At 45.4% G+C, this 22,310-nt stretch overlaps 1 protein-coding gene across 9 annotated transcripts in view; it reads left to right on the top strand.

Annotated features, from left to right (window-relative positions):
- Positions 1-22,310, top strand: part of TRIO (trio Rho guanine nucleotide exchange factor) — a 268,089-nt gene that overhangs the window by 72,579 nt on the left and 173,200 nt on the right. For all 9 annotated transcript variants that reach the window (XR_014550935.1, XR_014550936.1, XM_083624561.1 and 6 more), the window contains exons 3-6: positions 2,491-2,605; positions 5,952-6,144; positions 7,277-7,789; positions 17,737-17,859. Coding sequence is in view for 7 of the 9 variants with exons in the window: in XM_083624561.1 (XP_083480687.1) it covers positions 2,491-2,605; positions 5,952-6,144; positions 7,277-7,789; positions 17,737-17,859 (944 nt within the window). In the remaining 2 variants the exon portion in view is untranslated. The remainder of the gene's footprint in view (positions 1-2,490; positions 2,606-5,951; positions 6,145-7,276; positions 7,790-17,736; positions 17,860-22,310) is intronic.

The raw sequence follows: 22,310 nt of genomic DNA, 5'->3' as shown, positions 1-22,310 counted from the left end.
AAACCTCAGCACTGGCACCAAAGTCCACAAACTGCTGTGTTGAATAACCAGGCTTTCATCTGGTTCGAAAGGCTAAAGTAGTGGGTGAGTCTCCCTGGCAGATCTCTACAAATAGCATGGACGTGCCATAATTGATTGGCTAATTTAACTAGAGTGAGCTGGAAAATTGTCCTGGGGGAGATAATAAAAACAGGTAAAGTTGCGCAGTTATGGGAGGAGTTGAAACTGATGAGATTGCTTTTTGTGCCTTTGTTCCCCTGCAGTAAGTCCAACAAAAATTGTTTTCTGCCATTCCTTTTAAGTCAGGGGTCGGCAACCTAAGGCCCATGGGCCACAAGCTGCCCATGGGGGCTGTTTAACTGGCCCACGAGCTGCCCCCGAACCAAGCCGCCCGCTGCGCTAAACCAGCGCAGTGACTCGCTTCTGTGGTGCTGAAAATCGCACATGCGCATACGCTGAAAATCGCGTCTATGCAGACTCCATAAATTGCGCATGTGTAATCTGGCCCAAGGAGGGATCTCCACTGGACTTAACCAGCCCAGACGAGGTAAACCTTGCCAACCCCTGTTTTAAGTGGTATAGTAATACCGATGTTAGTGATGGATGCCTTTACTTCCCCATAACTGGATCTGAAGTTAAGCACGTAGCATCACCAGGAAGGCAAATAGTCCCCTGGACATCAAGGAAATAGTCACAGCAGTGGCCACAGACTTTCCATGTCAGGTTTGGCACATGTCCTTTGTCCTTTCTCAAAAGGGGGCCAAGGTAGGAGATGAAGGAACGTCTGATGAGGTCATAGCCAGTCCTGGCTCCGTGTCGTTTCTCACACTGTGCATGCAGCTGACTCCGCCATGTGTTCATTGCGGCTCAGTGTTTTGCTGTCTTTTGCAAATGCTTCTATCTCTTGTAGCCTTCAAGAGCCCCAATAATGGATGCAAAAGGCACATGACATAGTTGCTGCTATGAAGCTAAGGTTTCCGGGATCTGGCCAGTGTCTGCATGGAAGACTAACTGGGAACTCCATGCAGCCTTCTCTATAAAGTCCTTGGAAGTAGGGATAGGGTTGTTGGTTTTCTGGCTTTGAAGAACAATCCTGGTCTGCATGTTTTTGTAGTGGTCATGTTGCTCCAATGAGTAGCTTTCTGTTCTCGGCCTTTCCAAGTGGTATGAGAGGCATTGTAGAGTGTTATTAGGATTACCAGTAATTGTATCTATCAGTGTAAGTGTGCAAAGTGGTTTATAGACTCCCAGTTAGCTTGCCGTTGAGACTGGCAGTGGGGATGGGAGGGAGAGATGGAGGGAGCAACAGAGGGGTGTGGTCAGGGACTGGCTGGACAATGAGGAATTGTAGGAGGAGCCACCACCCTAAGGAAGCTTCAGAAGAGGACACGGTGGGACACGGGAAGACAGATCAGAGGATGAAGCGGGGTCAGAATGGCTGGATGCTGAACAAGTAACAGGCTCGAGTGAGAGAGAGGAAGAAGAGGCAGAAAACACTGCAGACGTAGGACAGGTAGCTGAGGAGGAGGCTGAGGCTGCAACAAATTCACAGGAGCCTTCCAGTCCTACTGTATTCCGCTCCGCTCCCCTCTTGTCTCCGGGAAGTCAGAGACTTTTGCATGTAGCAGAACGACGAGCACAGAGGTCTCAGTGCCCCCTCCCCGAAGGAGTTTTAAGAGTGCAAGGGAAACAGCCGGACTTAGGGGGAAGTGGGAGGCTGGATTGTCAGTTCTGGCATCTGCTTGCAGTAGGTTTCTTTGTATTCTGTTTCCTTGAATAAAGAATCAACTTTACTGCAGGTCAGTCTCCATGCTGACCTGCTGCTCACAGGTGTGAGCAATAGATAGTGTTGGCATTGGGAGTGGAAGATCTGGGTTCAAATCTCCATTTAACCTTCCAAGCTTATTGGTACAAGGTCCCAGGGTACGGTTTGAAGGCACATGAGGCCACCACCTTGCTAAAAACTAAGCAAATTGTAGTCTGATCCGTGGCTGGATGGGTCACTGTCTGAGAATCACATCTACGCTGCCTTTGGTTCCATGATGGAAGGAAGGCCAGATACAAATGCAATAAAATAAAGCACAAAATAAATGTTCAGGGTTGTTTGGGGAATTACCAAAGGGTTGCTCTGTGAATGCTGATCTTGAGTCCTGGGACAAAGGCTGGAATGCCAATGTGATCAGATAAATATTAAATATTTACTTCCAGCATGTTTAGCATGGTTCTTGTAGACCTGAAAACAAGACCTTTTGTAAACTGCTTGTCCCCTGGTGGTGTGTGTGTGGTTTTTGTTTTCAGCAAGATCTTAAAACATATTGGCAACATCTTTTTATTGAGCCAAAGCCACGCTTGTAGAAATGAACATGTGTAGAATCCCGTGCTGTCTTCTCAAATGCGTACTGTCAGATTTCATCCCTCCCCTGGGCAGAATCTCTTATCGCCAGTGCACACCGTAGCCTGCAGTTGGCACTCAATATGTTTCTTTTTCAGGTGGAAGAGATAAGCGCGGAGGCCCCATTCTAACATTTCCAGCTCGCAGCAACCATGATAGAATACGACAAGAGGACCTTAGGAGGCTCATTTCATACCTAGCTTGTATTCCTAGGTAAGGCCATCTTCCCTGTATTACGATTTGAAGCTGTGCTACTTTGCCTCGCTGCGTCAAAACAGTTTAAAAGGGAGTCCTGTGTGGGTTCATACCAAGTTCATGTTCCTCTAACCTTCCAGTTGTTTGAGGAGATGTAACTCAGCAACCAGGCATGCTGCTCTGGAGAATTCAGAATGCTCTCAAAAAAGAAGCAGATCGCCATAAAGTTGGAGTAAGGTTGTTTTTCTGCACCATCTCGCCCTGAACGATCGGGGCTGCAATTAACAACGACAACAACAGCAAATGCATTATTCCAAGAGGATTGCCCTTAACCAGGAGTGCAAAGTGAATTGTGGCGTACAGCCAAAGTCTGAATCACCACTGCTGCATTTGCTAGCGTTTTTCAGGTTGCAAGACCAGTTTATACAACTGGTGATGAACTCAGATGATAAAAACAAACCTATTCCTGGACTGTACCACTTCCTCCAGCGGGTTTGTGGTAGGGGGCACTTTTCTCTGTGCATGCGTATGAACACTATTCCACAATTACGCACAGAATGAAAACAGCATGTCAGGGAAAGAGTTCACCCTAGTCATCTCTTTGACGTAATTTTCCCTGAGGGGTGGGAGTGTGTGTGTGTGTGTGTGTTTGTGTGTGTGTTAGCACTGAACTGTGCAACCTCACACCTGCTGCCTGAAGTGGCAGAGTCCGGGAAAAGCTTTACCACTCGATTCTGTGGATTTATAAACTGTTCCGAATTTATGAGCTTTCTGGCAAAGGAAGAAACCAGTGTTCCAAGGAACAAGGGAGAAAATGGCTTTTTGTGAACCGTAGCTTCTTGAGGACCAGCCTTGTTGAGAGTTATTTGTGACTTTGGCCAGTTTCAGTGCTTTGGCAAAGTGGCAACACTTAAAAGATGTTTTCCTGGTTCACACTAGGCTGAAGCTGCTGCTGCTGCTGCTTTTTTAAAAGTGCCAGTTTCACAGGGGGAGGACATTTCGTTGAACCGACTATTAATTCCAGAGTAAAGTTTGCACCTTATAAATGGTACTGAACATGACTCTGCAAGACTGCTCTTCAACCCAGAAATAGCTCACATCTGAGCTGGCTGCCTCTCCTTCAGTCGGTCAGAATAATATTGAGTGAAGTGTAAATTTCCTCCTTAGGGCCAGCTGGCCTTACTGTATCTGGCTATGAATTGTGGGGCTTCAGAGCTTTCCAAACGACTCGGCGTGGACCGAATGCCAGGCTGAATTTAGGCACTGGTAGCATTTGACTCGAGTAGTCAAGTACGCAGCTCTTTGTTTTTTCTTTTGCCACTTCAGTAGGTTGTTTGGACAACGGGCAAGTCAGCAAGGCACCTTCGTGAAGGAGGGAGCATTGTGGGATGGCTTACGGACATTAGAGAGTAGTTTTTGTCAGCACTGGAAACTTGGGCAGCTGGTTTAGCCGCTCATTTGGAGGCAGCTGATAGCTGCTAACCTGGATGGCTTTAAAACAGGGTTAGGGAGATTCATAGGATTAGGCCAGCCCCTGTAAGAACACTGGCCATTGGCTTGATTCAGTAGATTCATCCTAAATTGTTGCGTACACAGGATGAGGTCCACTCGCACAACCAGACCTCCCTGCCTCCTTCCCCTCTGCCCCTCTCCACCCCCTGAATCTGCTCTTGAGGGCTGGAGGGGGAACTCAGAACAGGATTAGCAGGGCGCTGGGATAAGAAAGGGAGGGGGAAGCCCTGCTAGACTAGTGGAAACCCCTGCGCTGGATACAACCCACCCCTCCGCCTGCGTGCATCTGAAGTTTAGGCTAAAAAGTAGAGCATTAACATTGCTGCTGCTTCTTTGGCGATCCCTCATAGCAGAGTAAGATTGTCTTCAATGAACACAGTCCGTAAGTCCGTAAGTGACTCTGGAGGCCAATTCTGGATCCACACGTCCTTCCACAGTGGGGACATAGGATTCTGGACGGGAGTTGATCACGGTGAGGGTTTGCCAAGCGTGCCTTCCTCTTAGCACGTTTCTCCCTTTCGTCCTGAGTTTGAGCGTCTTCAAAGCCCGTGACACCTTTGGTAAAGGCTGTTCTCCAACTGGAGCGCTCGCAGGCCAGTGTTTCCCAGTTGTTGGTGTTTATATACTACATTTTCTTAGATTTGCCTTGAGAGAGTCCTTAAACCTCTTTTGTTGACCACCGGCATTTCGCTTTCCATTTTTAAGTTTGGAATAGAGTAGTTGCTTTGCAGCTCCGCCTTGACTGATCTTTAAAGGAGAAACATCCACCATGGAGCCAAGGCCCTATAGCAGATGGCTGAGAGAGTTGAAGCAGTAGCAAAAGTCTGTGGAAGGTCTTGTGAAACAAACAGCTTGCAAGGCTGCCTCTTCCTCCCAAATTCTTCACCCAACCAATATAACGTGGAGGGGTGATGCAGAGGGAGGAAGGCACGAGAAAGCAAGACCTCGTTGGCTGCACACATACTTAGTGGTACCCCAGCGTATTTTTATTGGGGAGCGTGGGGAATATGAGTGCTGTCACCCTGGCCTAGGGGACAAAACGTTGCAGTGTATTTTCAGCCCTCACAATCCCAGAGGAGAGATAAATAGGTTTTCAAGGAACTAGGACAGTCCATCAACAGACAGTTGGTTTTTTGTTTTCTGAATCTCCCTAGGCTGAGTGTCATCAACATTCTGAAGTCAATAGGTCCTTGTTAGACTATGTAGGAAGTGTTTAAATTAGAGGGCATCTTAACAAAACAGAACTATTGTCTCACTGATATCTGGCTCTGTGATGCTACGGTTGCTTCTGTGCTAACTTTTAAATGAACTGTTAAAATTTTACTGAAACCTATGTTGTGCTTTATCCACTAGTGCAGGAGCACTCCAATAATAGAGGTAAACTAGGCAGGTGCCTGGGGAATCGTAGAGTCATAGAATTGTAGAGTTGGAAGAGACCCCAAGGGTCATCTAGTCCAACCCCCTGTGATGCTGGAATCTAAACTAAAGCATCCAAGACAGATGGCCGTCCAGCTATGAATACCTGTTGCATACCGTTCAGATGTTCTGCGGAAAGAGGGAAGAGAGTGTGCCTGAATGTTTGAGGAGATGCACCAAGACATCTTGGCATCTGGTTGCCTGAGTGATGTACATTACGTATGTGTAAAATGTTCATTCATCTACGGCTGGCTGTGCACTAGTGCTTAGTCCTACCAGGTTGTGTAAAATTCTGGTGAGGTGTCCTCCTTTTGCAGGTGAAGCTCCCACTGAGTTGACGGATGGGAACGAGAATAGAATTGGCAGGCAGAGTAGCCAGGTTGGCGCCTGGGGACCATTCCTGCCTCTATTAACTGTTGTCTTGTTTGCTTTCTAGTGAAGAAGTATGTAAACGAGGTTTCACCGTTATTGTAGATATGCGTGGATCTAAATGGGACTCTATTAAGCCACTTTTGAAGATCTTGCAGGAATCCTTTCCCTGTTGCATTCATGTTGCACTGATAATCAAGCCAGACAACTTTTGGCAGAAACAGCGGACTAACTTCGGCAGCTCCAAGTTTGAATTTGAGGTAAACTTCTCAATAACCAATGTTGGTTTCCCAAAGTGCTGCAGGGAAACCCGCCATTTGAACAGTGTTTTGGGAAATGTTGTAAAACTAGCATTTGGTACATTAAAGTCTTCCATTTCAACATCGCTGAGGATACTTACGGAGCATAAACTCCTGTACTCCTCCATTGATGCTCAAGAGGGCAAGTGGGAAAAATAACCCCAAATGGCAAAACAAACAAACTAGAAATAATTCCTCAGTGGCCCTGGGAATGCTGGCTGTGTCAGCGATGACTGTGTCAGCAATGATGCCCATCATAGCTGTCAACGGTCCCTTATTTGGCGAGAAACTCCTTTATCCCAGTGCCATGTCCCGCTGCTGTCCCTTATTGATGATGTCCCTTAAATTTTGTGCATTTCAAAGGAAGCAGCTCCTCCCCCTCCCTCCCTGCCAGCCAGGGAAGAGGGAGGCTGCAACTGTGTTGCTTGGCTGCATTGGTCACCCAATAAGGAGTCGAAGAACGACTGGGGGGTGGAACTTGCATGCCTTGTGCCGATCAAATCGGCCGCGTTGCCGGGGGACGCGCCTTTGCTCAGCGCTTCCCAGCAGAGAGGTGACGGTGGTTTTCCTCGCTGCATCCCCTTTGCCGGATTGCTGCGCTGTGGGAACCACCGCTTGAGGCTTCGTTTGGCTGCTGGCTGGGTTTTCTGCCCTTGGCTCAGAGGGGCTCAGAAGCTGAACATACTTGTGCTTGGAAAATCCCTTATTTTGGCTGCTGATCCCTTATTTTCGAGGCTGCTAGTCCCTTATTTTGAAATCTGTAAGTTGACAGCTATGATGCCCATATGTTGCTCACATGTGGAAGGAACTAATGAACTCAGGTTGCTATGGACACATAGAAAAACTCAACACATACTTATGACGTCATAATGCCCACCAGACCATCAGTTTCAGTGGCCCAGCCATGCCAAAGCTTAGGCGATCCCTACAAGCAGAGGTTCAGATCTCTCTACATGGTTAACTACTGTGATTTGGGAGCACAACACAGCTCCCCCATAGCTCCCTGGAGTTTGGTTTAATGGAACTGTACAGTTTCCAGTGCTTTAAATGTTTCTCGTCGTGTGGTTAACTTTTAACCGTTGCTGCTTTTCAGACCAACATGGTGTCTCTGGAAGGCCTTACCAAAGTTGTCGACCCTTCTCAGTTAACTCCCGAATTTGATGGCTGCTTGGAATATAACCACGAGGAATGGATAGAAATCAGAGTTGCCTTTGAGGATTACATTAGCAATGCCACACACATGCTCTCCAGGCTGGAGGAGCTGCAGGACATATTGGCCAAAAAGGACTTGCCTCAGGACTTGGAGGCGGCTCGGAGTATGATTGAAGAGCACTCGCAGCTGAAGAAGAAGGTCATCAAAGCGCCCATTGAGGACCTGGACTTGGAAGGGCAGAAGTTGCTGCAGAGGATACAGAGCAGCGAGACCTTCCCCAAAAAGAACTCTGGGTCTGGAAATGCGGATCTGCAGAACCTCTTGCCCAAAGTGTCCACCATGTTAGACAGGTTGCACTCGACGCGGCAGCATCTTCACCAGATGTGGCATGTGCGGAAGGTGAAACTGGACCAATGCTTTCAGCTCAGGCTTTTTGAACAAGATGCAGAAAAGGTAAAATGGCGGCAGGGGGTGGGGGTGTTTCTTGGCCAACTTAAGTTGATGGGACGCGGGTGGTACTGTGGGTTAAACCCACAGAGCCTAGGACTTGTCGGCGGTTCGAATCCCTGCGACGGGGTGAGCTCCCGTTGCTCAGTCCCTGCTCCTGCCAACCTAGCAGTTCGAAAGCACGTCAAAGCGCAAGTAGATAAATAGGTACCGCTCTGGCGGGAAGGTAAACGGCGTTTCTGTGCACTGCTTTGGTTCGCCAGATGCGGCTTAGTCATGTTGGCCACATGATCCGGAAGCTGTACGCCGGCTCCCTCAGCCAATAAAGCGAGATGAGCGCCACAACCCCAGAGTCGGCCACGACTGGACCTAATGGTCAGGGGTCCCTGTACCTTTATGTGTCAGCACCCAGTGGCACTGTGGGGGTCTGCAGGATTCTTTTCCAAGGAAGGGACCAAGTAAAGCAGTCAAAGGATACTTTCTCAGAATAGAAATGTGAAGGAGAATGTCTGTACATTTTGCCTCGCATCTCAGGTTCTACAAATGCTAGAAACTTTCTGTTTTTAAAAAATGAAACCTGGGATTGGCAGATTTTGGTTCATCAGGAAACGGAAGAGAGCTGTCCCCTGTGTACTCCTCACCCTGCAAATACCCATTGATTGCTCTATGCAGTGGACAGCTGTTGGAACACCCGGTACGGCTGGATGTGTTCCCCTTTAAGAGCCTTGGACTTAGGGTCTGTGTGACCGCTCAGGCTTGAGGAGGAGCTCGCTGCCCCTGTATGGAGCCGATGTGATGTTGCCCAGAGCCTGCAGCCCATAACCTCCAGGAACCAGACATGGTCCATAAATTGGCCCTTTAAGTCATGCTAAAATGGAATTCCAAATGCTTATTTTTTTAAAAAAGGTAGGGGGGCAATTGGCAAGTGTAAACTAGCTTCCAGTTTTCATAGGCGTGAAGCCTCAAGCTTCACTATAGTCGTTGAGACCTTTCCATGCTTAATTTTGGATTGGCCGTCTTAGACTGCTGTCACACACTTTGGGGAGTAAGTCCTCTTGAACTCTGCATGCTTCAACTTCCAGATAAAACACACACATAGGATCTGCCCCTAACTAACCGTGGCGTTGTGCAGTTTCATGTTGGTGGCCCCTTTTTCCCATTGCCGTAATGACTTATTTAGTGGGACGCGGGTGGCGCTGTGGGTTAAACCACAGAGCCTAGGACTTGCCAATCAAAAGGTCGGCGGTTCGAATCCCCGTGATGGAGTGAGCTCCTGTTGCTCAGTCCCTGCTCCTGCCAACCTAGTAGTTTGAAAGCACGTCAAAGTGCAAGTAGATAAATAGGTACCACTCCAGCTGGAAGGTAAACGGCGTTTCCGTGCACTGCTCTGGTTCGCCAGAAGCGGCTTAGTCATGCTGGCCACTATAAAGCAAGCAGCTGTACACCGGCTCCCTCGGCCAATAAAGCGAGATGAGCGCCGCAACCCCAGAGTCGGTCATGACTGGACCTAATGGTCAGGGGTCCTTTTACCTTTACCTAATGACTTATTTAATGCAGACACATCTATGATTTAGGCAAATTAATCGTAACAACTGGGATTTGAGAGAGATGCTTTACGTGCTCACACTGCTTTTCAGCGCAGATCGGCTTTCGAAACAGATAACAATTAAAATCTGGCACGCAACAAACAAAACCCTAATAAAACAGCACGCCTCTCAATGCTGTAATTGTGGTTTACATCCCAGGACCCCAGACTCCTTGTTCTAGTTTTTACCAATTTCTTTTAACTCAACTCCTCTTTCACTAGAAGGGTTGGGGGTATGCAGGCAACTGAAAGCAACACCTTTGACCTGAGTCTCGAGAGAATAAACGAACCAGAGGTCATGCCCTTTCCCTAGCTTGCTCCTAAAGTGACCACCACAAAGGTTGTTGCTCCTTTGGGGTGGGGTGACCTGCCAACCTTGGTGGGCCCAATGTAAATAACCTCTCTGGAAGTAATTGCAGAAGCAGATGTTACTCACAGCAGGGGTGGGGTAGGGCAGGCCTTCTCTTCTGCTCATAGTAGACCAGTATAAAGTAAGCAGCACATAAGCGGCACACAAAACACTACCAAACCATTCTACGTTCTAAAACTTAATAATCCAAAACTTGAGAGAACAACATACAAGATCTACTACAGAAGCCACAAACAGAAAACGCATTCAAATTGTGTCCGAAAGGAAGATTCAGTCTTTAAAGTTCCTTTAGACAGGTTCCTGTAGATATCAACAAAGGTAAGTTTGATCAAACGAAGTGTCGGCGATGTTGCACTCAAGGGTTAGATATCAACGAAGATAAGTTTGATCAAACGAAATGTTGGTGATGTTACGCACAAGAATTAGACAGGGTGCCGGCGTTTGTCACCTGTTTCGCCCATGAAGAGTCTTGGGCTTCTTCAGTAAATTCTCTCTCATGGTTTTGATATATTTATAAACATTCAACTTCATATGATAAGTCCTTTCTTGACTTAAGCATTTATTCATTTACATAAACTGGCAGTAGATCTCACCACAGCATCAACGCTGTAGTGTTCTGGATTTTCATGCCACTTAAGTTGTAAATGTCCAGCGCTGCTTGTCGCTAGAATGATGTACGGATTATTTAGTAAGAACGTACGGACCACCCTTCTTGTCACAGGAACATTCCAGTCAGTTCAAAGATGGAGTTAACTCTTTATTAGCAAAAACATGGTCTCTGCAGACTTGGTTGAGTGTCAGGCCAATGAGCAGAGCAGCTCATTCCCATTGACGATCTTCCATGAAAATCACTTGCCAAGACTGAAAGGCCCTGTCTCCTCGGGGCTTTCCCCAAGCAAGCGGAGACTGTGCCTGAATGCAGCCAACCTCTCCTCCACCATTTTCATGCCTCTCCTGGTTCTAGGGGACAGAGGAAGGAGAGCTTGTCGCAGCAGGATGGGGGGAAACTTGTAACTTTTTGCCTTCCTGGTTCATCTCTGCCTCTTGGCCTCCCTCCTCCTAGTCTCCTGCTTCCACTTCTGCGTCTGATTCTGGACATCTCTCTGCCATAGACTCTCCCCGCTCACTGAGCCCTGTTACCTCTTCAGCTTCTGATACCTCTTCTTCCCAGTCCTCTCCCTCTGACCACTCATTGTTGTCCCACCACCAATCCCCAGGCTCTGAGCCTTCTTCCCTTGGTGGTTCCTCAGCTGGTTCCTCCTTCCTCTGCTTCCAACCAGTCCATGACATTGTCGGATCTGGCCAGGGACCAACCAGACGCCCGTGGGGAAATTGAACCTAAGCACTACATGCTCCCCATGTGCAACTCTCTGCAACTGGTATTCCAAGGTGTATTGCCTCTGACACTGGAGGTAGAACAAAGGTTTCACCGCTAGTAGCCATTGATTTATATCTCCCTGTGCCAGGCTGCGTAGGTACAACTTCTGTGCTGTTACTGAACATATGCAGTCAAGGATGAGTCTAGACCCCCCCTAATCTATCTTCATTCCCACCATGGCTTTGCAAGAGGCATTTCACTAATCTAATAGATCCCGAGTAAGTTGTAGATTAAATAAAAGCCCACGTATATTTGACAGTGACTCCAGTTTAATATTGAAACACGGAATTGTGCTAAGCATTATTGCTTTATGTTGCAGGGTTACAACTACATAGGGATGGTATCAAGGGTTTGTAATAGCCCCCAAGAGTAATTCCAGTGGGGCCTTACTCATACCTTGCTCACACATTTTATCCTCCAACTAAAAGGTACCTAGAGACAGAAATTAAAAACATGAATAATGCGCATATTTGAATTTTTATTACAAAAAAGTAGGTATTGTGGAATTAATGTTTGGGGTCATTTGGACCGCGAGTAATTTAGACGTGCAGTTTTTAATTCTGCATTTTCATTCTGTTGCAGTGGGGGTGTAAATGCTCGCAGTGCGCTCTCCTTAGCGAAACCCTCAAATTTAAGATAGAAAGCCCCAGAGGAAGCAAAACGATTGGCTTCTTTCACCGTAAAGTGTGCATACACCTCAGATGCTTGGGAGGGTTTTAAAAGGTTAAAGCTGAATATTGTTCAAAGCTCAGGCCTGCTTGTCAAAGGAACAGTTCCAAAATCAGAAAGCCACCTCTCATCTGTATGCAGTTGGCGAGCCTCTGAGGTTAGAACCCTGGACATTTTCACTTTGCTTCTGCTGCAGTTAAAACGATGACTGGCAGGGGATTTCCTTTTGCAGAACGCTACGAAGCTATAACACTTCCTTTGGGCTCTTCATGCAAAGAGAGTAGAGTTGAGAAGCTCCAGGTGTACTCATACCTGTTTTGTAGCCGAACCCAAGAGATTTTCCTGTTTTAGAATATGCACATCCATCTAGCCCTTCCGCCCAGCCAGGGAACTCCCCCCAAGATTTAGGGCTCAACAGGGGCTGGGAAGCAGCATATGGAAATAAGAGATTCATCCTCTCTGCCAATGACAACAGGAGATGATAACAGGAACCGGAGCCAATTCTGACATCATATTTTTTCCCCTCTAGCTGAATACCCGTGGAGGATTAACTATGAGAAAAGAAAGTTGCTAGAATGGAAAATGCATGTGGATTTTACTGTTTTTATCCTAAACGAAAGCATGTGTATATACAATGGTATTTATATTGAAGTTTTGCTTACTAGTTCGGACACTCTTTATTAAGTTGGGAGTGTGAGGGCCTGATTCAGTCCCCCAACCCCCGAGCAAATTGTTCCTGTCCGTGAAGTGCCATCCATTTTTGCAGTGGGAAATTAAGTAGACACCGTACAGAGGTGGGTGGAGTACAGCGCAAATTATATGCAAATCACGGGAATCGGAGAACACCCTATTCCGCCCAAATGTCTCAGCTGATCTGCACAGATCACCTCAGGAGGAGAGGGGGACAGTGTGCCTGGCCCGTGTGTGTATGACAGAGTTCCTTTTTTCGGTCTACGCATACATTGCAAGTTTTGTCCGTAAGCTTCTTTCACAGGTGTTTAAGCCATCTGCAGGACTAGGGTGGTGATGAATAATAAAGCATGACTAAAGACCAACATTGGCAAAGGAATGAGACAGATTCTTTCACACAGGGGGTGGGGAATGTTCTGTACATCATAAAAAGAGGATTCCAGAGAATCTCCTGGACTTCCCTCCTCCCCTTTGATGGTCCTATTATTAGTTATTTCCTCCTGCATCTTGTATAATAATCCAAATATTTTACATTTCCATTCTATCCAGAATTCACCATTAAACTACAAGTGTTATTCCAATCCTACTAACGATTCTGTTTACAATGATTTTTAAGATAAATTATAAATTTCCCCCATTCCTTATTAAAATTTTGGTCTTCCTGATTTCTGATTCTTCCAGTCATTTTAGCCATTTTGGCATAATCCATCAACTTGATCTGCCATTCTTCTCTGGTCGGGACTTTATCTTCTTTCCAACTCTGGGCCAATAACATCCACGCAGCGCCTAAAATTCCTAAAAGAAAGGCTTCAGGTTTTGGTTTATGTTTTAGAAAATGTTATTTTAAACATTTTTTTCAATTCATTATACATCATTTCCCAAAATACTTTTACAACCTTACACGTCCACCACATATGATAAAAGGGGCCTTCTTTTTCCTTACATTTCCAGCATATATTTGACCCTGTTTTATACATTTTTGCTGGTTTACCGGGAGTTATATACCAACGGTACATCATTTTCATATAGTTTTCTTTCAACGTACAGTGGTACCTTGGTTATCAAATTTAATCCATTCCGGAAGTCCATTCCAAAACCAAGGTGTGCTTTCCCATAGAAAGTATTGCAAAAAGGATTAATCCGTTCCAGACTTCTAAAAACAACACCTAAAACAGCAATTTAACATTAATTTTACTATCTAACAAGACCATTGACCCATAAAATGAAAGCAATAAACAATGTACTGCAGTCACACAATCAGTAGCTGAACTGGGTTCCACACAGTCACAAAAACGAAACAAAAAGAGCCACTAAAAAACGCAAAATAACAAAAACAGACAGACCTCAGCTTAACACTCAAAATGGAAGCATAGCACTCAAAACGGAGCATGTTTGACTTCCGAAAAAAGTTCTCAAACCAGAACACTTACTTCCGGGTTTGCTGTGTTTGAGTTCCAAGTTGCTTGAGTACCAAGGCATTTGAGAACCAAGGTACCACTGTATAACATGCTGTAAATTTTAAATCTCAATTCCGTAACTTCTTCCATGCTGTAAGTCCAACCTCCTTCAGTGCATGGGCTGCACATCTGCTTAGAATCCAAGATCAGATTGCAAGCCTTCTCGCCGAAGTGCTAAGTTTTTGTGACATGAGGGCACTTTCAGGCAAAGTCTTTGCCTTCTTTCTGGTATAGTCCTTGCGTGAAGACTCTACCATCTTAGAGCCGGCTGAGATGGAATAACATCTAGGAACACTGAGAGCATGATGGCACCATGATTACTCCGCACGTGTGCAAGCCAAGTGCATCAGTGATCATGTCAGTGGGGTTGGGGAGGAAAATTCACCGAAGAAAGCATCGCTTGGCAAGTGTTGTCTTTTCCATTCAGGGATGGAAACTTGCTGTGCAGAAATGAGGCCCTTTCTAGACCGGCCTTAGAAAGAGCACTAATTAGTTATGGATTAAGCATCAACATTGCTCACTTCAGGTGAGACGGAATGGTAAATCTCAAACCCAGATAAGGGATCTGTATTGGAGAGTTTTTGTGTTAGCCTGCTTGTTGCTAAACCATACCAAAAAAAAAAAAAAAAAAAAAAAAGAAATCAGACAAATAACATTGGAGTTTTGTAGTGGAGCTCAAAAACATAGTGAAGGGGAAGAGCCAGTCGAGACAAAATAATTGGATGTTTTATAGAACTCTATAAAATTGCAGCTGTGCCATCTAAAGCGCACTACTGACAAAGAAGCAAATGTAATTCATTGACTAATAAATAATTGCATCTTTTTACACAGACTGTGTTTATTCTCTCCCCACCCCCACTCTCCACCCCCATTTCTAACTAGCTGTGCCACTGTTTCACATGGGATTATTTCCCTCACTTACAGCCAGCCTATACAATAAAAGGCTAAAAGCCAAATTAAAACAAAGATTAATGCCTAAGATGGATGCGCACGCACAGGGAATCGTAAGGTTGGCTTGTTAAGCGGAAGCGTCAGTGTCAAATTTTCACAGCGAGCGGGGTTCATGGAGCTTAGGCGTATCTAAAAATCACGATTTGATGCCCTGAAGATTTCACTTCAAATCTGCAAACTTATTTATTTTTATTTAAAAAAAAAACTCTGGTGAACTCTGAAATGCCGTGAAGTAGATTATTAAAAAATCTAAATTGAAAATTTCTCAAGGGCTCTCTTGAAGCCAGTCTTCCATGGATGCTGTTTGTTAAATTACTCTTCTTTAACGCAGGCAGGAAGAAATGATGTTTTGTGACTGAAGGAAATAGTTAACCTGTTCCTTGCCAAACTATAGCAGTTGATTAAGAAGGGTTTTTTTTGAGGGGGGATCTAAGTCTAAATAGGCCTTCAAGGCCATTTTGCCTGCTGCAGAAGCCACAATGAAATACTCGAAGGAAGTAACTGATGCCCGAAGAGTGCAAACTATTAACGATGGCGGTGCGAGGGGCACCATTTGTGCTTGGGTTTCAAGCAGCGAAATGTCTCGGGCCTGCATCTGTGCTGGTAGCGAACATATTGCTCCCCATTAATTAGAGCTGAAATGTTTAATCAAGCTTAGCTGGGCCAGCTCTGTTGCTGGGGGTGGTTGCCAAATGCCACCGGAAGCCAAGTTGGCCCAGAAATTTATGTGTTTTTTTGTGTCCGCCATTGCTTTTCCCCACATTTCCACGGCGGATGGAACTGGGAGTGAGCACAGAGCCCAGCCAGGCAGGCTTTGTTTTGCTGCCAGTCCTAGAGACTCCTGGCTGCCAGGCAAGGACGCGGCTGCCTTAGGTTTTCTGTAGGTAGTGCCACAAGCGCTCACCTTCCAGCTCCCCAGTCTGCCAAGTTTGCACCATTCACAGATGTACAAAATAAAACGACGGTAGGTTTCTTCCTCTGTGAACGCTCCATTCCCTGGTATCTGGACCAGACATTGAGAAACAAGCTGGTTGGGTAACCCCTATGATGTCGCCAAGAAACCCCTCTTCTGCCCCCCCCCTCCAACCCTCTACATAATCTTGTTTTCTAGCAAGGCGTTAACTTGCATGGACACTTTCTTAAAAAGCCCAGAGCAGACAGCCCATCCGAAGCACGTCGGAAGAGGCAAGACTGACAGCTGTAGCCATGCTCGGTTTGATGTACGCTGGTCTGTCATCTCAGCTGCAAAACTAGTAAATGGACGTGCTGTGACCGGTCCTTTTTATTTTGCAGCTTGTCTTCCCTCCGTATCTCAAAATGCGGAGAACTGGATGTAGCATTCCAGCTGTACTTTAACTACTGCAGTTTCGGGTGGTCCGTGTGAACTTTCATACTGTGTTCATTAGCAATTACTTGTTGTGGCCCTTTCAATGTACACAGTTGCCTCGCAGCCCTTACAACATTTATTTCTGTGCTGGCCTCTGAGATGTCTTAGAAATGTGATATCCAGTGCAACTGAGGCCTCCTTTGCTTTTCGAATAGTTCTGATGACTTCTGCTGCTGCTGTTGCTGCTGCTACTATTATCCTGTGTTAACCTAGTCCTTGTTGGTAGTATTCCTGCATAATTGGCCGTCTTACGTTCGGTCACCGTGCATTTGTTTAATGTCCTTCTCCCTGCCTCTCTTTTTGCTGTAGGTTTTTTTATTTTTGTTTTACATTAATCTCTTCTTTCACTCAGTTTTCAGCCCAATTTCCCAGTTTACTAAGAATCCTTTGGACCCTGTCCTAACCCTCAGTTGTGATGATGGCATTTGTTCCCAGCTTTGTCGAGCACACTTGGGGAGCGCCTGTTTGCTCCCTTTCAAACCAGATAATTTGAAGTGTTGGAACAGGATAGACACCCATAAGGCCCACCCTGATGTTTTGGTCCATTGTTGAGCAAGTTGAGGAGTGTGGTGCTCTCACAAGTTAGGTATCCACCAAATAATACAGCCTTCTTCATAGCGTTTCTCTGTTTTTCCTTGTGCTTTGCCAATGGGTACACAATGGACATTACTAGTAGTCCACAACAATTTCTACTTGCTTCACTAGTCACTCCTATCATTTACCATTTGGGGCATGTTGATGGCCGAAAAGAGCCGACTCATTTCTTTGCAAAGCTGGTTGCTTGGGGTCAGTTCTCCCTCGCCACAGTTGTTGTTGTTTAGTCGTTTAGTCATGTCTGAATCTTCGTGACCCCATGGACCAGAGCACGCCAGGCACTTCTGTCTTCCACTGCCTCCCGCAGTTTGGTCAGACTCATGCTGGTAGCTTCGAGAACACTGTTGTTCCCTCTCGTCCTCTGTTGTCCCCTTCTCCTTGTGCCTTCCATCTTTCCCAACATCAGGGTCTTTTCCAGGGAGTCTTCTCTTCTCATGAGGTGGCCAAAGTATTGGAATCTCAGCTTCAGGATCTGTCATTCCAGTGAGCACTCAGGGCTGATTTCCTTAAGAATTGATAGGTTTGATCTTCTTGCAGTCCATGGGACTTTCAGGAGTCTCCTCCAGCACTATAATTCAAAAGCATCAGTTCTTCGGTGATCAGCCTTCTTTATGGTGCAGCTCTCACTTCCATACATCACTACTGGAAAAACCATAGCTTTTACTATACAGACTTTTGTTGGCAAGGTAATGTCTCTCCTCACCACAGGGGACTAGGCAATTGGTTATTTACAAGCCCTGCTGGCAGAACTCTGTGCTTAAAGCTTTGCTAATTTGGAAAGTCTTTACTTGTAAACATGCAAAATATGTTGTTGTTGTTGTTTAACCTGGTGCCCTGTCCTGTGATGAGCATTAATTCCTGTTTTCTTTTAGATGTTTGACTGGATCACACACAACAAAGGCCTGTTTCTGAACAGCTACACAGAGATTGGAGCCAGCCACCCTCATGCCATGGAGCTCCAGACACAGCACAATCATTTTGCTATGAACTGTATGGTAAGAATATGGGAACTTGCAACGGCACTTTGTATTTGGCAAACATCTTGTATTTCACAGTGCAGAGACTCATGAAAGTCTGACCCCAGGTGCTGGCCCTGTCAGTATGCAGTGTGCTGGAGGGGAAAGAACAGAATCCAATCTAAATAAACAAGATAGGAGAAGAGAAGGGAGGAAGAGAGACTGAGAACAACATAGCTGCTTCGGGTTTTGCAGAACTATTACAGCTGCCATGGTAGCAACTTGCAGGCGACAGGCAAACAGGTCCCCCTGCCCAGAAGGCCTGTAATCTTCTTATTCAGTGGAGGCAGGGAGTAAACCGAGAGAGAAATAACTTTGTACATTATGGCATGAGGACTAGGGAGTTGTGCCCAAGGCTAGTGAGTCACGCTGCATAGAAGTAGCCGGATTATAACGTATATGGACTCCTTCCAAATTCAGCGAAAGTTGGAGGCCTCATTCCTGTGTATGTGTGCTTTTGCCACAGGGATTGTGAATGGCTGTGCAGCGATAGATTAGCCAATAGTAATAATTCCGTAAGTTGCGAAACTCCGCTGAAACAGCTCAGCTTTCAGGAACCGTGATCCAGGCTGTCATTTTTAAATGAGGGTAGGTAAATTAGAGCCTGATGGAGTTTTGTTTGCACTCAAGAGAATGGGGACAACTACATCACACACAAACACACACCCTGATTGTATGAAGGTGCATGACAGTGTTACATGGATAAAACGAAACCAATCCTAGTTTGATCCATGTTTGAACAGGGGTCAGCACTGATAGAAGAGACATTGGCAGTTCTAAAAAACAGTTTGAAATGAACTAATATACCAGTAAGATAGGATTTGCTAAAGCTTTTGTGGATTGGGTTTGTACTTGCTTGCATTGCTTTTGGTTTCAGATTAGGAATTCGAATGCGGCCTATTTTGACATCGTTTCTAACATCTTAATGATAGCGGTTCGTTGCAGAGGCCTGCATGGGCTTGCCTTTTCTCAAAAGGCACTAATTACTGAAGTTAATTAGCATTTTGGACAGTCTGAGCCAAGGATAGGGATTGAGATCGAGATGGAAACAAATGCTGACATGTCTGAAGAGTTCGTTCTAGGTGAGGGTTATGCAAAAGCCGAGCACTCTGCTTGTGTTTCTGGCTTGACATTCAGCCCTTAGGAGTCCAGTGAATAAAGGGGCCAAGCAGTCACTTGCCCAGAAATGTTGTCACTAAAAAAGTGCAGAGCAGGAGTATTCATCAGTCCAGCAGGTCATAGTGAACTATCTGTGAACCAGTGAAGGCAGTGAATGTCCTGTGTGAGTGTCTGGAGGTGCTTGGAGGATGGATGGCAGCTAACAGATTGAGATTGAATCCTGACAAGATAGAAGTACTGTTTTGGGGGGACAGGGGGCAGGCGGGTGTGGGGGACTCCCTAGTCCTGAATGGGGTAACGGTGCCCCTGAAGGACCAGGTGCGCAGCCTGGGAGTCATTTTGGACTCACAGCTGTCCATGGAGGCGCAGGTTAATTCTGTGTCCAGGGCAGCTGTCTACCAGCTCCACCTGGTACGCAGGCTGAGACCCTACCTGCCCGTAGACTGTCTTGCCAGAGTGGTTATTTCTAGTTATCCCCCGCTTGGACTACTGCAATGCGCTCTATGTGGGGCTACCTTTGAAGGTGACCTGGAAACTGCAATTAATCCAGAATGCGGCAGCTAGACTGGTGATTGGGAGTGGCCGCTAGGACCACATAACACCGGTCCTGAGAGATCTGCATTGGCTCCCAGTATGTTTCCGAGCACAATTCAAAGTGTTGGTGCTGACCTTTAAAGCCCTAAACAGCCTCGGTCCTGTATACCTGAAGGAGCGTCTCCACCCCCATAGTTCAGCCCAGACACTGAGATCCAGCGCCGGGGGCCTTCTGGCGGTTCCCTCACTGCAAGAAATGAGGTTACAGGGAACCAGGCAGAGGGCCTTCTCAGTAGTGGTGCCTGCCCTGTGGAACGCCCTCCCACCAGATGTCAGGGAAATAAGCAGCTATCTTTTTTTAAAAAAGACATCTGAAGGCAGCCCTGTTTAGAGAAGTTTTTAATATTTAAGGCTGTATTGTTTTTAACACTCAATTAGGAGCCGCCCAGAGAGGCTGGGGAAACTCAGCCAGATGGGCGGGGTATAAATAATAATAATAATAATAATAATAATAATAATTATTATTATTATTATTATTATTATTATTATTATCTCCCAGGCTGCACACTTGGATTCAGCTAACCAGTCCTATCAGCAGAAGCGCTGCTCGAGGACTTACACTTATGCAATGAAGCTTTCCCTCCCTTGCCCCCGGTCTCTCTCTCTCTCACACACACACACACCTGGTGCAGCCCCTGAAACTGGCTCACATTGGGTGGCAGGAGAATCTCCCAGAACAGCATGCAGAGCAATGGGAGGAACATGTCATCTGGCAAACAGGAATGCTTGCACAGGTGGCACAATTGAAAGAATGAGGCATTGAAATTGACCCAGTGGGTACCTAATAGTGTGGGAGGAGGAAGTTCTGTGCAGAAAGCCCAAAAAATGGGACTCCTTTTCGGCCATATCATTTTTATTAATTTTACAATAATGCTTTCCATTACAATCTCTCTTCTTATATTATACAATTTGGCTTTTTAGGGCCATGACTTCCTTCAAACCTTCCTTATGATTTTCTATCTTTCATTTCATATTTCTGCATTTTCACTACTTAACCATTGCTTTCAAATCAAAAACATCAAAGCATCATATTTTCTTATTCTTCCCTGCAGTGATTTTTATACATTTCCTTACAAAGCTTCTTGCAATCCTACCAATGTGTTTGACTGACTACAATTGTCTTTTAAATAATTTACAAATTTAGTCCAGTCCTTGATGAACTTATTATTATTTGAAAAATGGGACTCCTTTGCATTGTATAATAGTGAGTTTATATAGTATCAGTCTATAAGGTGTGGTTGTGGCCAATAGTTGGTAGCCTTCTTGGATTTGAGTGGAAATGCTAAGGTAAAATCTCACATCCTAGCAATCTTATTTGAATACACCATGAAGCAATGAGGTCAGATAAGGTTAAAAAAAAAAATAGTCCAAGAATAGGCAGTAAGAAGTTCTCCCTGACCCCCGTTAAAGTCCCTCCCAGCCCTTCTGAAGGCTTAAGGTTTCTTTTTCTTTTTTAAAAACTTCTAATATTCCCTTTTAATTCACAAACCCGTCAGGCTGATTTAATAAGCTGTTTTTAAGCCCTCCCAAAGTTCCGTTTGAGGCCGCAGCAAACAAAAGTCACAGTGTTAATAGAAATCTGTGTAAATGAGATCAGTCCAAGGTACAGGGTGATTTTGCTGTTTCTGCAATGTGCTTTACTTGATCAAATAAAAGTAGGCTTTTGCTCGAGAGAGAGGTGCTCATTTTTCTGCCCTGCTTTGAAAACATGTCGCGGCAAAGGGCTTGGAGAAAGCAGTGCTGGCAGGATGGCATTTCGCTGTTGCTTTCCAGAAAACAACAGGGGGTGCTGAAATTGGGAGCAGTCAGTTGCATTTTGTCCCTGATGGAGTAGCGAATGCTGCTTACCTGCTAAGTGCACACACCCCTTTCTTCCCGTTTTTAAAAGGGAATATAGGAAGCTGTGAATTCTGCCAGAAGCCTTGGAGTTAAGAGGGGCTGTCTTGTGGTATGGCTAATGGCTAGAAAAAAACCTTCCCCAACCTAGTGCCCTTGCTGGCTGAAGCTGATAGGAGTTGTTCTCCAAAACACCTAGAAAGCACCAGTTTGCTAACTTTTAGCTACCTGAACTGGTGCTTTCTAAGTGTTTTGACGCCAGTAAAGTTAGCTAAAATGTATAGAAAAAGAGAAAGAAAATGTTGGAAATGTAAAAAAGTAGATGGGGATTATTTTCATATGTGGTGGATCTGTGACAAGGTTACAAAAAATTGGGAATCAATTTATAATGAACTAAAAAAAATATTTAGGTATACTTTCCCCAGAAGACCGGAAGTGTGTCTATTAGGTTTAAGAGGAATGGAAATCAAAATGGGAGACCAAAATTTGTTCATGTATGCTACGGCCGCCACAAGAACCCTCCTGGCCCAAAGATAGAAAACAGAAGACATACCAACCATTCAGGAGTGGCAGGTGAAGTTGACAGAATACGCAGAACTTGCCAAATTGTCAGGGAGGATCCGGGACCAGGAAGACCAAAGATACCAAAATAATTGGAGTAAATTTATTGAATATTTAAAGGAGAATTGTAAAGAGGTCAAGACACTAGCAGGATTGACATAATACCTTCAATGTATAATAGTACTATTGTGAGAATGATGTGCGTGATAGAAAGGGGTTAAATATATCAATTGCAGGGAGGGAGGGGAGTTGCGACTCGGCAGAGTCAAAGGGAATATAAGGCATTAATATGGCTTGTTGGAAAAGAATATGTAAGGAAA

Source organism: Podarcis filfolensis, assembly GCF_964270895.1.
Source record: "Podarcis filfolensis genome assembly, chromosome: 7".
Lineage (NCBI taxonomy): Eukaryota > Metazoa > Chordata > Lepidosauria > Squamata > Lacertidae > Podarcis > Podarcis filfolensis.
The sequence above is the reverse complement of the archived record's forward strand: the minus strand, read 5'-3'. Positions and strand labels throughout refer to the sequence as shown.